This window comes from Mchenga conophoros, linkage group LG7, assembly GCF_057382185.1.
Source record: "Mchenga conophoros isolate Kocher_MC1m ecotype Shallow Benthic linkage group LG7, M_conophoros_male_GT1.1, whole genome shotgun sequence".
Taxonomy (NCBI): Eukaryota; Metazoa; Chordata; class Actinopteri; order Cichliformes; family Cichlidae; genus Mchenga; species Mchenga conophoros.
In genome coordinates this window covers 887,514-900,044 of record NC_140532.1, presented here as the reverse complement: position 1 = coordinate 900,044, position 12,531 = coordinate 887,514, and the positions used below count along the sequence as shown (strand labels likewise).

The 12,531-nt window shown below is 43.3% G+C and overlaps 1 protein-coding gene across 1 annotated transcript in view; it reads left to right on the top strand.

Annotated features, from left to right (window-relative positions):
- Window positions 1-11,698, top strand: part of cbln1 (cerebellin 1 precursor) — a 30,375-nt gene extending 18,677 nt beyond the window's left edge. Inside the window, exon 3 of the mRNA XM_085281408.1 lies at window positions 9,527-11,698. Within this exon, the coding sequence (XP_085137534.1) occupies window positions 9,527-9,724 (198 nt within the window). The 3' untranslated portion in view covers window positions 9,725-11,698. The remainder of the gene's footprint in view (window positions 1-9,526) is intronic.
- Window positions 11,699-12,531: the final 833 nt, after the last annotated feature.

The window sequence follows — 12,531 nt, the reverse complement described above, 5'->3', positions numbered from 1 at the left end:
AATGACTTCATGAACTTCTTCACAAATAAAATTTTTATCATTAGAGAAAAAATTACCAATAATCATCCCACAGATGTAATATTATCTACAGCTACTCTTAGTACCATTGATGTTAAGTTAGACTCTTTTTCTCTAATTGATCTTTCTGAGTTATTTTTTTATTTTTATTTTTTTTCTTTAAATGACATCAGAAACAGCAGTATGCGACATTACGTGATGGCAGAGCTTCAGTTCATCCTTTGTCATTTTTTTTTTTTTTTTATAAATAGGACAGGGGGAATGAATGAGAGAAAGAGGGGGAGAGAAAGAAAGAAAACCAAAGGGGAGAAGAGACGGTGAGAGGGGGGGGGGAAGAGAGAGAAAAAAAAAAAAAAAAAAAGAACTCCTGGGTCACCTGTATGGAGAAAAAAAAAACAAACAAACAAAAAAAACAAACAGAGGAGACAGCAAACAACAAAGAGCAACATAATAATAGAGAAAACAAAGCACCATCACAATAAACTAGCTAGTCATAGATATCAATATTTACTAAATAATAAGCGATATTGTGCAGCACGCAAGATAGACAGCGCACAGTGTGCTTTGAGGCAGCAGCCAAGAAAGCTTTAGTCCGCGTCTGTGAATACCCATGTGTGCATACCTGTGTGGATCAGCATGCTTGCATTCCAAAGGTTTCTCCATGTAATGATCTGCTAGGGAGTGTGGGGGGGCCACAGCCCCGTCCTCCAGGGTGTGAAGCGTGTATGGAGGAGATCAAAACTCCAGACATCCAGAGGCCCCCAGAACACAAGAGACCATGGAAGACCAACAGAGGGGCAGCCGCGCCACTGTTCCAGTAAGAGCTGAGGAGAGTCCCAGATGAGGGCTCGCCCAGCAGCCGCGGAGCAGAAGTCAGGGGGAGTTGCAGTGACGCGCCCGTGAGCTCCGCCGGCCCCCAGCTGTGCCTGAGTGACCGAGCCCCAGGCCGAGAGGCCGGGGGCACCCCACCTCCAAAGGGGCCCGAGCGAGCCCCAGGCCCCAGGCCCCGACAAGCGGCCGCCAAGGAGTGAGCCGGTGTGTACCCGGACGCCCACCCCCAGACACAAAGAACCACCAACACACCGACACCTGAGGGAGTCCGCCACCGGCAGGGGAAGTGGTGGTGGGTGGAGATAGGCCTCCAAACCTTGGAGGGCCTGAGGTGTCCCCAGAGAGGTGGCGTCTGATACCCAACCTGACATATAGACACAGACATACAGGCACCCACAGACACAAACATCCATTCCCACCCTCATGCTCTCATATGCACTCACTCCACACTCAACCAACGTGGAGACAGACATAAAGAGACGCTGTACACACAATCACACTCCCCAAGCGTACTCTACAAACCGGGTCTGCAATGGAAAATCATGTTATTATTCTGGTACCTGTAAAAAAGATCAAACTAAAGTTATCACCATCACTGTAATGCAAAGAATAATGTAAGATCAAAAACTTCAATTTATGCTTAATGCAAAGCTGGTTATATACTTCTAATGAACTAATAATGGCATATTAAAATATTAAATGATAATGAGAAAAACATCCCCTCCTTATTCTACAGTACCCTTGCCCCTGGAGGGGGGAATTGCACCCAGACCCAGGTGGTGTTACCCTTTTCCCTGCGGTGGGGAGAGGCAGACCACCCCGACTCCGCAGCAGCAGGGAGGCCCCACACCCCAGACCGCAGTCGGACGGCCAACTCCTCCTACTAGCCCTCCCGCTCCAGCAGGCCGCAGAGAATGGGAGTGGGAGAAGACTCCAAACCTCCCTCCACCCGCTCATTGTAGTGTTGATGCATATGTGTTCTAAGGTGTAATTAAAACCCAGGAGGGCATGGAGCTACCTGCCAAGGAGCAGCAGGTAAGCGCATAGTCCCTCCTGCTAGCCCTCAATGACTAAGTGTATTTAAAATTGAGAGGTGGGCAACGACGTCAGGGGTGAGGTATACACCCTGATGGTAATTTGGACTCCGTGATTGTGCCCACCCCCAAGATCCTATATGTATGTGTAATGAGAGTGTGAATAATGTGAATGTCTAAGTTGTGGGATAAAATTGAGGCAGAGGCAGCCAGAAGGGGACAGGGGGGGGGGGTAGCCTCCTCTGCACCCTGGTGACATACCCCCACTCCAAGGCCCTGCATGTGTGGGTGGTTGTGGAGGAGCGGGAAGAGGGAGGCAGCTGGAGATGGGGAGGGAAGGAAGGGAGGGGCAGGTAACCCCTCCCTGGGGCCAGCTCCCCCGCTGACCCCAGTAGGCACTCCCACCCTCCGCGACCCTCCAGGGAAGGGGGGCCCAGGCCCATCAGACCGGGGCCCAGTGCAGTAGCGCCCTCCGGCTCCACAGAGCCCTGGACAGTCCACCCAACCCCACCACAGAGAAAACTGCACCCACCCCACCATCCACACATCTTCCAGACTACATAAGACGGTAAACGCCCAGGCTGAGATCTTCCTCCACCTCTCCTGTATCTCCCCCTCCTGCAGAGAGTTCCTGAAGAGAAGAAAGCTCCTGCAAGATGTGACCATCCCCCCCACCAGTTGAAGAGCCCCCCAGGCGGCTCGACGCACCGGCGGCACCCTGCTCCAGGGCCGGGCCCCCATGCACCCACCCGCCCACAACCCCGGCAGCACACCAACCAGGACCCAAGCCCCCGAGGCCCGGCCCGGGCCCCAGCCCAGAGACGGAGCGCCCCCAGAACCTCACGCCCATCCCGGACCCACCCAGGGGCAGCCAGGTTGCCAGGTCAGTAACCCACGTCCGTCAGCACAGACCCTCCCCTAGCCCCGCTGCATGCAGCCGCGAGGAAACAGTCACCTGAGAGCCAACAGAGCCCCCAACCGGACGTGACCGCTACCCCGGGTTGAGCCCCCCAAGGAAGATGCCTCCCGGGAACCCCCCGACGCCCTAAGCCTGTCCCTACCCCCTCACCAATCACAACAGTGAAGGCGGGACCAAACTATGACCCCCCACCCCCACTAGGTGATGGAGCTGATAAAAGGGGCCCAGAGCAATTGATCTAATGTGGTGGCAGAGGCTGTGTCAAGACTAATGTAATCTAATAGATAATTTCTATATTGGTTAGAATTAAGATTATTTTTATTTTTCCAGTTCATGAGGACTGTTTTCTTGGCTATGCATAGGGCAGTGAAGATCATATGGGCTATATTCTTTTCTGAAGTGACATTATCTAAGCTGCCCAGTAGACACACTAAGGGGGAAGTTGGAATGTTACATTTCAGACACTTTGATAAGTCTTCACATATCTCGCGCCAAAACTTTTGCACTGGTGGACAGAACCAAAGAGCGTGGATGTAATTGTCTGGTGTATTGCCTTGACAGTGTGAGTAGTTGTTGGAAGATGTAAAGCCCATCTTGAACATCCGATGACCTGTATAGTGCACTCTATGAAGTATTTTGTATTGTATTAATTGCAGACTGGGATTTTTAATTAATTTAAAAGTTTTTAAGCAAATCTGAGACCAGAAGTTTTGGTCTAGGTTGACTGATAAATCTGCTTCCCACTTTGCAGTAGGAAGGGATATTGATTCATCTAATTTAGAAAGTGTTCTGTATATTTTAGATAATAATTTGGGGGATTTAAGAGTAAGAAAATGTGCCGCACTTAGTGGTGTTTGTAATTCAACTTGACTGAGGTTAAATTTCTTTTTTACTATGGATTTAATTTGTTGATATTCTAAAAACCTTGTCTTGTTGATCCCATATTGTTCAACTAGTCTGTCAAATGGAATAAATTCTGTTCCCTCTAATATATGTTCTAAGTATTTAATTCCTTTACAACTCCATTCTGGGAAATTAATCATATTATTGTTTTGTAATATGTCAGGGTTATTCCAGATAGGTGTACGTTTGCATGGGATTAATGAAGACTCCGTTATTTTTAGAAACTCCCACCATGCTGTTAGAGAAAAGCTGATGTTGATACTTTTAAAGCATTCATGTCTTTTGATGTTTGAGCTAATAAATGGTAGGTCTGAAATCTCTAGATCCTTGCATAGTGCCTGTTCAACATCTAGCCAGGGCTCAACTAAGAAGGTATGTTTTAACCATTCTGAGATGAACTGAAGCCTGTTGGCTAAGAAGTATTGGTGAAAATTAGGCAGATCTAATCCTCCTCTATCCTTGGTTCTTTGTAGCGTTTTTAAGCTAATACGCGGGGGTTTATCTTTCCAAAGGAATTTGGAAATATATGAATCCAGAGATCTGAACCAATCTTGTGATGGTTTGTTAGGGATCATCAAAAATAAGTAATTTATTTTTGGCAAGATCATCATTTTTATAGTGGCGACCCTTCCCATGAGTGATATGGGTAAAGATTTCCATCTAATCAGATCGCCTTCTACTTTCTTTAGAAGTGGGATGTGGTTTAGTTTAGTTAAGTCTGAAAGCTTAGGAGAGACATTAATACCTAAATATTTAATATTTCCGGATTGCAGTGGGGCAGAGGAAGAATTATGGAAGGAGCAGTTAATGGGGAGAACTGTAGATTTTGGCCAATTAATTGAATAATATAAAAAACTCTTGAAAACCAGTTTATTAAAGTAATTACCTCAGAGAGGTTGGTTTGTGTGTTTTGCAGAAAAAGCAACACATCATCCGCATAGAGACTGATTTTATGTTCTATGTTCTTACATTTTATGCCCTTAATTGTTGTAGCCTGTCTAAATGCTGCTGCTAGAGGTTCGATAAAAATTGCAAAAAGTGAAGGGGAGAGTGGGCATCCCTGTCTGGTGCCCCTCAGGAGACAGAAGCTGGAGGATGTCTGGTCATTTGTTCTGATACGAGCCGTTGGGGAATTGTATAATATTCTTATCCAGTTTATGAAAGAGTTTCCAAAACCAAATTTGTGTAAAGTTGCGAATAAAAATTTCCAATTAACTCTGTCAAATGCTTTTTCTGCATCTAGAGATAATATTATGGTTTCGATGTTTTTATCGTATGAGTAGTCTATTAAATTAAGTAATCTACGAGTGTTTGTTGAGGAGTGCCGACCTTTTATGAAACCAGTTTGGTCAGGATGAATTAAGAGGGGGGTCATTTTCTCTAATCTCTTTGAGAGAGCTTTGCAGATTATTTTAAGGTCTACATTTAAAAGAGAAATTGGACGATAGCTTGAGGGAAATAAAGGGTCTTTGCCTGGTTTTAGCAGGAGACTAATGTTGGCAGATCTTTCTGAGTTAACTTCAATAATTACTTCCTCTAAACCATCAACATGTCTTTTAGACCCCATTCCTACAAAACTGCTCAAAGAAGTCCTGCCATTAATTAATTCTTCGATCTTAAATATGATCAACCTATCTCTAATAATCGGCTATGTACCACAGGCCTTCAAGCTGGCTGTAGTTAAACCTTTACTCAAAAAGCATCTCTAGACCCAGCAGTCTTAGCTAATTATAGGCCAATCTCCAACCTTCCTTTCATATCAAAAATCCTTGAAAGAGTAGTTGTCAAACAGCTAACAGATCATCTGCAGAGGCTTATTTGAAGAGTTTCAGTCAGGTTTCAGAGCTCATCACAGCACAGAAACAGCTTTAGTGAAGGTTACAAATGATCTTCTTATGGCCTCTGACAGTGGACTCATCTCTGTGCTTGTCCTGCTAGACCTCAGTGCAGCGTTCGATACTGTCGACCATAATATCCTATTAGAGCGATTAGAACATGCTGTAGGTATTACAGGTACTGCACTGCAGTGGTTTGTATCATATCTATCTAATAGACTCCAGTTTGTGCATGTAAATGGAGAGTCCTCTTCACACACTGAGGTTAATTATGGAGTTCCACAGGGTTCAGTGCTAGGACCAATTCTGTTTACATTATACATGCTTCCCTTAGGCAGCATCATTAGAAGACATAGCATACATTTACACTGCTATGCAGATGACACCCAGCTCTATCTATCCATGAAGCCAGATAACACACACCAATGAGTTAAACTGCAGGAATGTCTTAAAGACATAAAGACCTGGATGGCCGCTAACTTTCTGCTTCTTACTTCAGATCAAACGGAGGTTATTGTACTCGGCCCTGAAAAGCTTAGAAATATGGTATCTAACCAGATTCTTACTCTGGATGGCATTACCTTGGCCTCCAGTAACACTGTGAGGAACCTTGGAGTCATTTTTGACCAGGACATGTCCTTCAACACACATATTAAACAAATATGTAAGACTGCTTTCTTCCATTTGTGCAACATCTCTAAAGTTAGAAATATCCTGTCTCAGAGTGACGCTGAAAAACTAGTTCATGCATTTATTACTTCCAGGCTGGACGACTGTAATTCATTATTATCAGGAAGTCCTAAAAACTCCCTGAAAAGCCTTCAGCTAATCCAAAATGCTGCAGCAAGAGTCCTGACAGGGACTAGAAAGAGAGAGCAGATTTCTCCTGTTTTGGCTTCCTGTTAAATCCAGAATTCAAAATCCTGCTCCTCACATACAAGGTCTTAAATAATCAGGCCCCATCTTATCTTAATGACCTTGTAGTACCATATCACCCTATTAGAGCACTTCGCTCTCGCTCTGCAGGCCTACTTGTTGTTCCTAGAGTATTTAAAAGTAGAATGGGAGGGAGAGCCTTCAGTTTTCAGGCCCCTCTTCTGTGGAACCAGCTTCCAGTTTGGATTCAGGAGACAGACACTATCTCTACTTTCAAGATTAGGCTTCAAACTTTCCTTTTTGCTAAAGCATATAGTTAGGGCTGGACCAGGTGAGCCTGAATCCTCCCTTAGTTATGCTGCAATAGAAGTAGGCTGCCGGGGATTCCCATGATGCACTGAGTTTTTCCTTTCCAGTCACCTTTCTCACTCACTATGTATTAACAGACCTCTCTGCATTGAATCATATCTGTTATTAATCTCTGTCTCTCTTCCACAGCATGTCTTCATCCTGTCTTCCGTCTCTCACCCCAACCAATCACAGCAGATGGCCCCGCCCCTCCCTGAGCCTGGTTCTGCTGGAGGTTTCTTCCTGTTAAAAGGGAGTTTTTCCTTCCCACTGTCGCCAAAGTGCTGCTCATAGGGGGTCATATGATTGTTGGATTTTTCTCTGTATCTATTATTGTACGATCTACTGTACAATATAAAGATATTGAGGTGAATGTTGTTGTGATTTGGCGCTATATAAATAAAATTGAATTGAATTGAATTGAACCCTACCATAACCCAAACATGACCCAAACCCTGTTACTGTGATGTACAGCACAGTCAAAGACGGGAAAAAAATGTTTGGTGTCAGCAATGAATTTAATTTCAGCTTTACTGATGAAATTTCAATTTTATGAAATTGAAATCTGCCCAAGGTCTCACATATATTAGCCTGAGATCTACGATTATTTTAGTGAGTGGTTTAGAGTGATATTTTACGTGTGGCAACAAATCTGTCTTTCTGCTCATACTTCATTGTAAATGTAAAAGCAAATAATTCACATTTATCTGGTGTAATAAACTCAGTGACTGCGTTTTCAGCCGATAGTGAAATGTAAATTTGTCCATGACCTGTGCCGCGTTTCCTTTGTAAGAATTAAAAAAATAATTTCAGTATAGTCTGAGTATTTTCCATCAGATTCAAAGCTGCCTGTTCAAAGCTGCACACACGCACCCACATATGCAGATACAGTCTGAGTCGCCATGTTCAGTTTGCTATTAAGAGGAGTGCTGGGCCAAGAGAGCCCTTGACTCTGACAGGCTCTCCATCTCCTGCCCACACACACACACACACACACACACACACACACACACACACACACACACACACACTCACTCTCCTGACCATCAGGCAGAATGACTTGGATAAGTGTATAATTATGGGATGTTTATGACTGTGTTCCATCAGTTGGTGACGGTTTTACAGTTTTTTACCTCGAGAGCAAACAGAAATATTTTGACATGTTTAGCTCTCAGCTGTAAATTTGAGTTTTTCTTCCTGATGTCCATACTGTAAAGATCATGTAGACAGGTAACATGGCCTGTATGACGTTTGTTTAAGGAATCAAAATCTTTCAAACTGCAGTCAGCTTGTTGAAAATGAAAACACTACTACACCACAGTGACCTGGACAGAAACAAACAGCCAGCGTGTTGTTTCTGTGCACCAGGAGGCAGATGACAATATATGTTGGGAGTTTTAAAGGAACGAGTGGTAGAAGAATAGTGCCCAGTCCATCTTTTAATCCATCTAGCCATCCAAGAAGTTGTCCACCAGTTTGAGATACAACATACTCTGTTACATTTACTAATGTGTGCATTAGGTGTGACCATATAGTTTTCACTTGGAGAAAAATAAGATATCGATGGCTGATTGCCCTTCCAAGGTCATTCTTTGACATTTCCAGCCTCCAGTAGATTCCTAGATTATTAACTAGCCTGCACATCTGCCTCTGGAGTGTACTCTGGGTCTCTATCAGATCAGAAAAGGACAAAAAAGCTAACTTTTAAGTTGAATTTCATTTTGGGATAGACGGGGAAATCCAGTGAATGCAAAAAAATTGTGTTGGTGTGACCAAAAAACCCCAACACATTTCCTGCAGCTTCACTTTCTCTTTCTTTGAAACAGTCAAACTCCAGGCTGACAGTTTCACCTGTGAGGAGCTTCACTGCACACAGCCTGGTGAAAGCGTCTCGCATCTATACTGCTGGTGTAAGATAGAGACCGAGCTATCGGCAGCGTTTTTTATTATTCTAATTAATAAATATTTTTTATGCTGGAAAATCTATTTTTCACGTCAGTGATTCCTGCAGAAAATAATTAGTTTTAGGCACATTTTAACATCTTATGATTGTATTTTAAAATAGGAGCATGACATAACAAACTCACATCAGCCACCCTAGTGTTGTAAAAAACAAGACTCGTACAAGAACCTGAAGAAAGGCAGTACAACAGAAACATTGTGTTGCTTCTCTTATCAGGTTGCAGTGAGACTTCTCACAGGACGGTCTGTAATCTCACAGGGTTTATAAAGTGTGTTCCTGCATAAACAGACGTTCGCAGGTACCAGAGGTAGAACGAATCGATGATTTTGTTTAAGTGAAGTGTAAGGGGGAAACATATAGGGAGCGCTTGTTTTTCTGCTGTAGCTCAGAAGCGAAGCGATGAAAGCCGTTGTCAGGTTTGAACCTGGGCGAGGGAGGGGACACAGCGCTCACAGCTTCGTCTCTCTGTAAGAAGAAGAAGATGTTATTCCCCACGGAAACATTTGTTGAATCAGACACTGTGTGAGTGTTTGTGCGCATATCTCTGTCTTTCTACAAGTGGATAATGTGCAGAGCACAAAGCTTCAAATGAAATCTTTGCATGCGTTTCCTCTTTAAAATATGACAACTAAAAAGTCCAGAAATACGATGCTGTTAGTCCTCATGGAAGCATCATTATTGCACTGAGTGTTTTGGAAGTCTGCCATGCCATATGTTCCTGCTTCTGTGAGCAACTTGAGGACTGTTTGTCTCTTTTCCACACTTTTCATTCTATACGCCGTCTGTCCTTTTCATCCAGGTGAGCCTGATGCACAACGGTTGGCCAGTGATTTCGGCATTTGCCGGGGACCAGGACGTGACGCGTGAGGCAGCCAGCAATGGTGTTCTGATCCAGATGGAGAAGGGAGACCGGGCCTACCTCAAATTGGAGAGAGGAAACCTAATGGGAGGATGGAAATACTCCACCTTCTCAGGCTTCCTGGTGTTCCCCATGTAGAGAGGAAGAGGAGGAGGAGGTGCAGGGATGGAAACAAAGGAGGACGAGCTGGTGGAAGCTGGAAAGCAAAAGGAAGATGACGAAAAGGCAGGTGGAGGAAGAAGAAAAAGGACATGGTTAAGATGGGAGGGAAACATGACAACAGACTTGTGTTTGGGACGCTGCAGAGGAAGGATGAGATGTTAGAGAGATATGAGCGTGATGTGAGAAAGTTACAGAGCCGGCACATGAGAGTGTACGGTCAGCTTCTTCACTTTGCTTCTTCTTTTCATCCATCCTTTCATGCATCCTTCTCCTCCCTCTGTTTCCTCGTGGCTTGACTGCAGCTTTGGACAGCCAAAACCTTTTCTATACTCTGCTGACAGATCGATCACTGATATGGTCCAGAGTGTTCTGAAGCCCACGTGTAACCCTCCCTCCTGTCCCCACAATCCCATCATTTCTTCATCGATCACCATCTGCATAAGCTTTGACCAATATTACTTGAGCAACTATTCCTCGCTAACCCCAGTTTACTGTGCCCATATGTGTGTTTGTGTTTTTCTCATGCTCGACATAAACGCCACTGATTTTGGATCAGCTTCTTCCCCTGAAGCCAAACTATACTTTTTAGAGTGTAAACAGTAAAGTCTGATCACAGAATCAGGGGCTAACCTTTTATTTATCATCATAATCACAAGCCTTTTACAATAAATGCACCATTTGTTCTTTAAACACACGTCTGTTTCTCCTCTTCATTATATTTAGCACGTAGCAGGATTCAGCTTTGTAATGGTTATGGTTCAGCGCTCGTAGCAGTGGGGTCAAGGTTAGGAAAACATGGCTTAAATACTTTGCTGTGTGTGTTTAGGCGACAACATTTTTCTACAATAAACTGAAGTTTTTTCTACACTCATCCGAGTGCCCCCACCCCACCCACTAAGACTCGTGGTACATTAGTAGGCAGTCATTAAACTTGTATACAAAGTGCAACTGGGGAGAACAAAAGTCAGTAGAAGACAGAACAGTTCAGTTTAATAAACCGTCTCCACTCTCTAGTCAGGTACTCAATACTTCTCCATCAATCTCTGGTGTCTATATCTAATGAACCGAACACTGATAGTCAAACAGGAAGTAATACTTTACTTTGTTCCTCCACTGTTTTAATCACGACTCTGAATCAGGCTTCTGTGCACCTGTCCTTTCACCCGTACAGTCAGTCTGCTTCCTCCCTGTCACTGCTGCCATGTTTTAGATATAGTATCTCCATGTAGGATCCCTTTTCTCTCTTTAACTATGCTGTTTACCCACAAGTGCAGGTTTGGCTTCCTTTTAGCACACCTCTGTTATCCCCTCCATCCTCCCTTCCTCATGTGTGTACTTTATCCGCTGCTGCTCATTTGCCTCCTAGCACGGATCCTTTCCTGCTTTTCTTCAATGTGGACTGTGGACAATGAAACAACCTTCAACTTTACAAAATTATATATATATATATATATATATGATGAGATACAAATGGATATATAAATATAATGAAATCTAAGCCACCATTTCTATTCTCCTGGTTTTAAGATGAAAATAATGGTAATACTAATACTGAAAACGTAATCTGGTTGATGACTACAGTATCTGTATTTCCGTACTTCAGTGTTATATAATGAAAAAAATATTCTAAATGAAACTTAGTGATTGTGTGGAAATCTGAGGCTGCCATTGCTCTTCTGATGAAAACATGCTTCTTGTTTTTGTTTTGGGTCAAACCAAGTTGTGGCTAAAAAGCTGAGACTACTACTTATATAAAATAAACTATAGCTAAAAGGTACTTTTATTATTATCATTATTATTATTATTTGACTGTAAATTACATGTGAATATTTAGACTATGACAATATTTGATTTATGAATCAATCAAATCGATTTATCTACTGTTTTCTTATTTATTTGCTCTGAAGAAATCAATAAAACTAAATGGTACTTTTATTTTTCTTAAACCTACTTTAAGCCTGTCCTCGTACTTTATTTTGTTCAGTCTTGAAAAACAAGCAGAAACTCGTTGATCCCTGATGACATGTCTAACGGTGGGCTGTGTTCACTGTATATGACCGTGTGCGCGTGTCTGTGTGCATGTGTGTGTCTGTGCGCGTGCGTATGTCTGTGTGCATGTGTGTGTCTGTGTGCATGTGTGTGTCTGTGTGCATGTGTGTGTTTTGGACCTATGGAGCTTTTCAGTGAGTCACCTTAAACACACACTGACTGAAATCTGCTTGATCGTGTTCTTCTCCACTACCTCTGTCCTCCTTTCTGTCTCCCCTGGTCCTTCACTCTCATTCCTCCTTTTCCATTTACTGCTTTTTTATGCTCATACACTCTCTCTCACCCCACTCTGTCTCTCTTTCTCTCCCCACTCTGTTGATTTTTAAGGTTTTGTGGTTCGTTCCTCTCCAGACTCTAATGAGCTCCAGGGGGAAAATTAGTGCTGGAATAACAAGCAAACATCAACATCATCTCCCGTCTTCTTCCCGATCCCTCCTTCCTCCTGTTCTTCCTGCTTTCACTGTTCTTCTTCACCTGAAGTCATGTCCTCTGTTCATCGTTTGTTTTTCCAACACTTGATTCTCCTTGTATTCCCGCTTTTCACATCTTTTCTTTAACTTTCTTCTGTTCTGTGCATCTGTCTCACTGTCTTTGTCTCCTTCTTTTCAAACCTTTTCTTTTCTTCTACATCTTCTTTCCAAATTCTACTTGGCAAATGTTGTGGAATATAAAACATGAAGCAGTCTTTTGTTTCTGGACACACCTCCTTTGTTCTTCTTTCTCTCTGTTTCTCA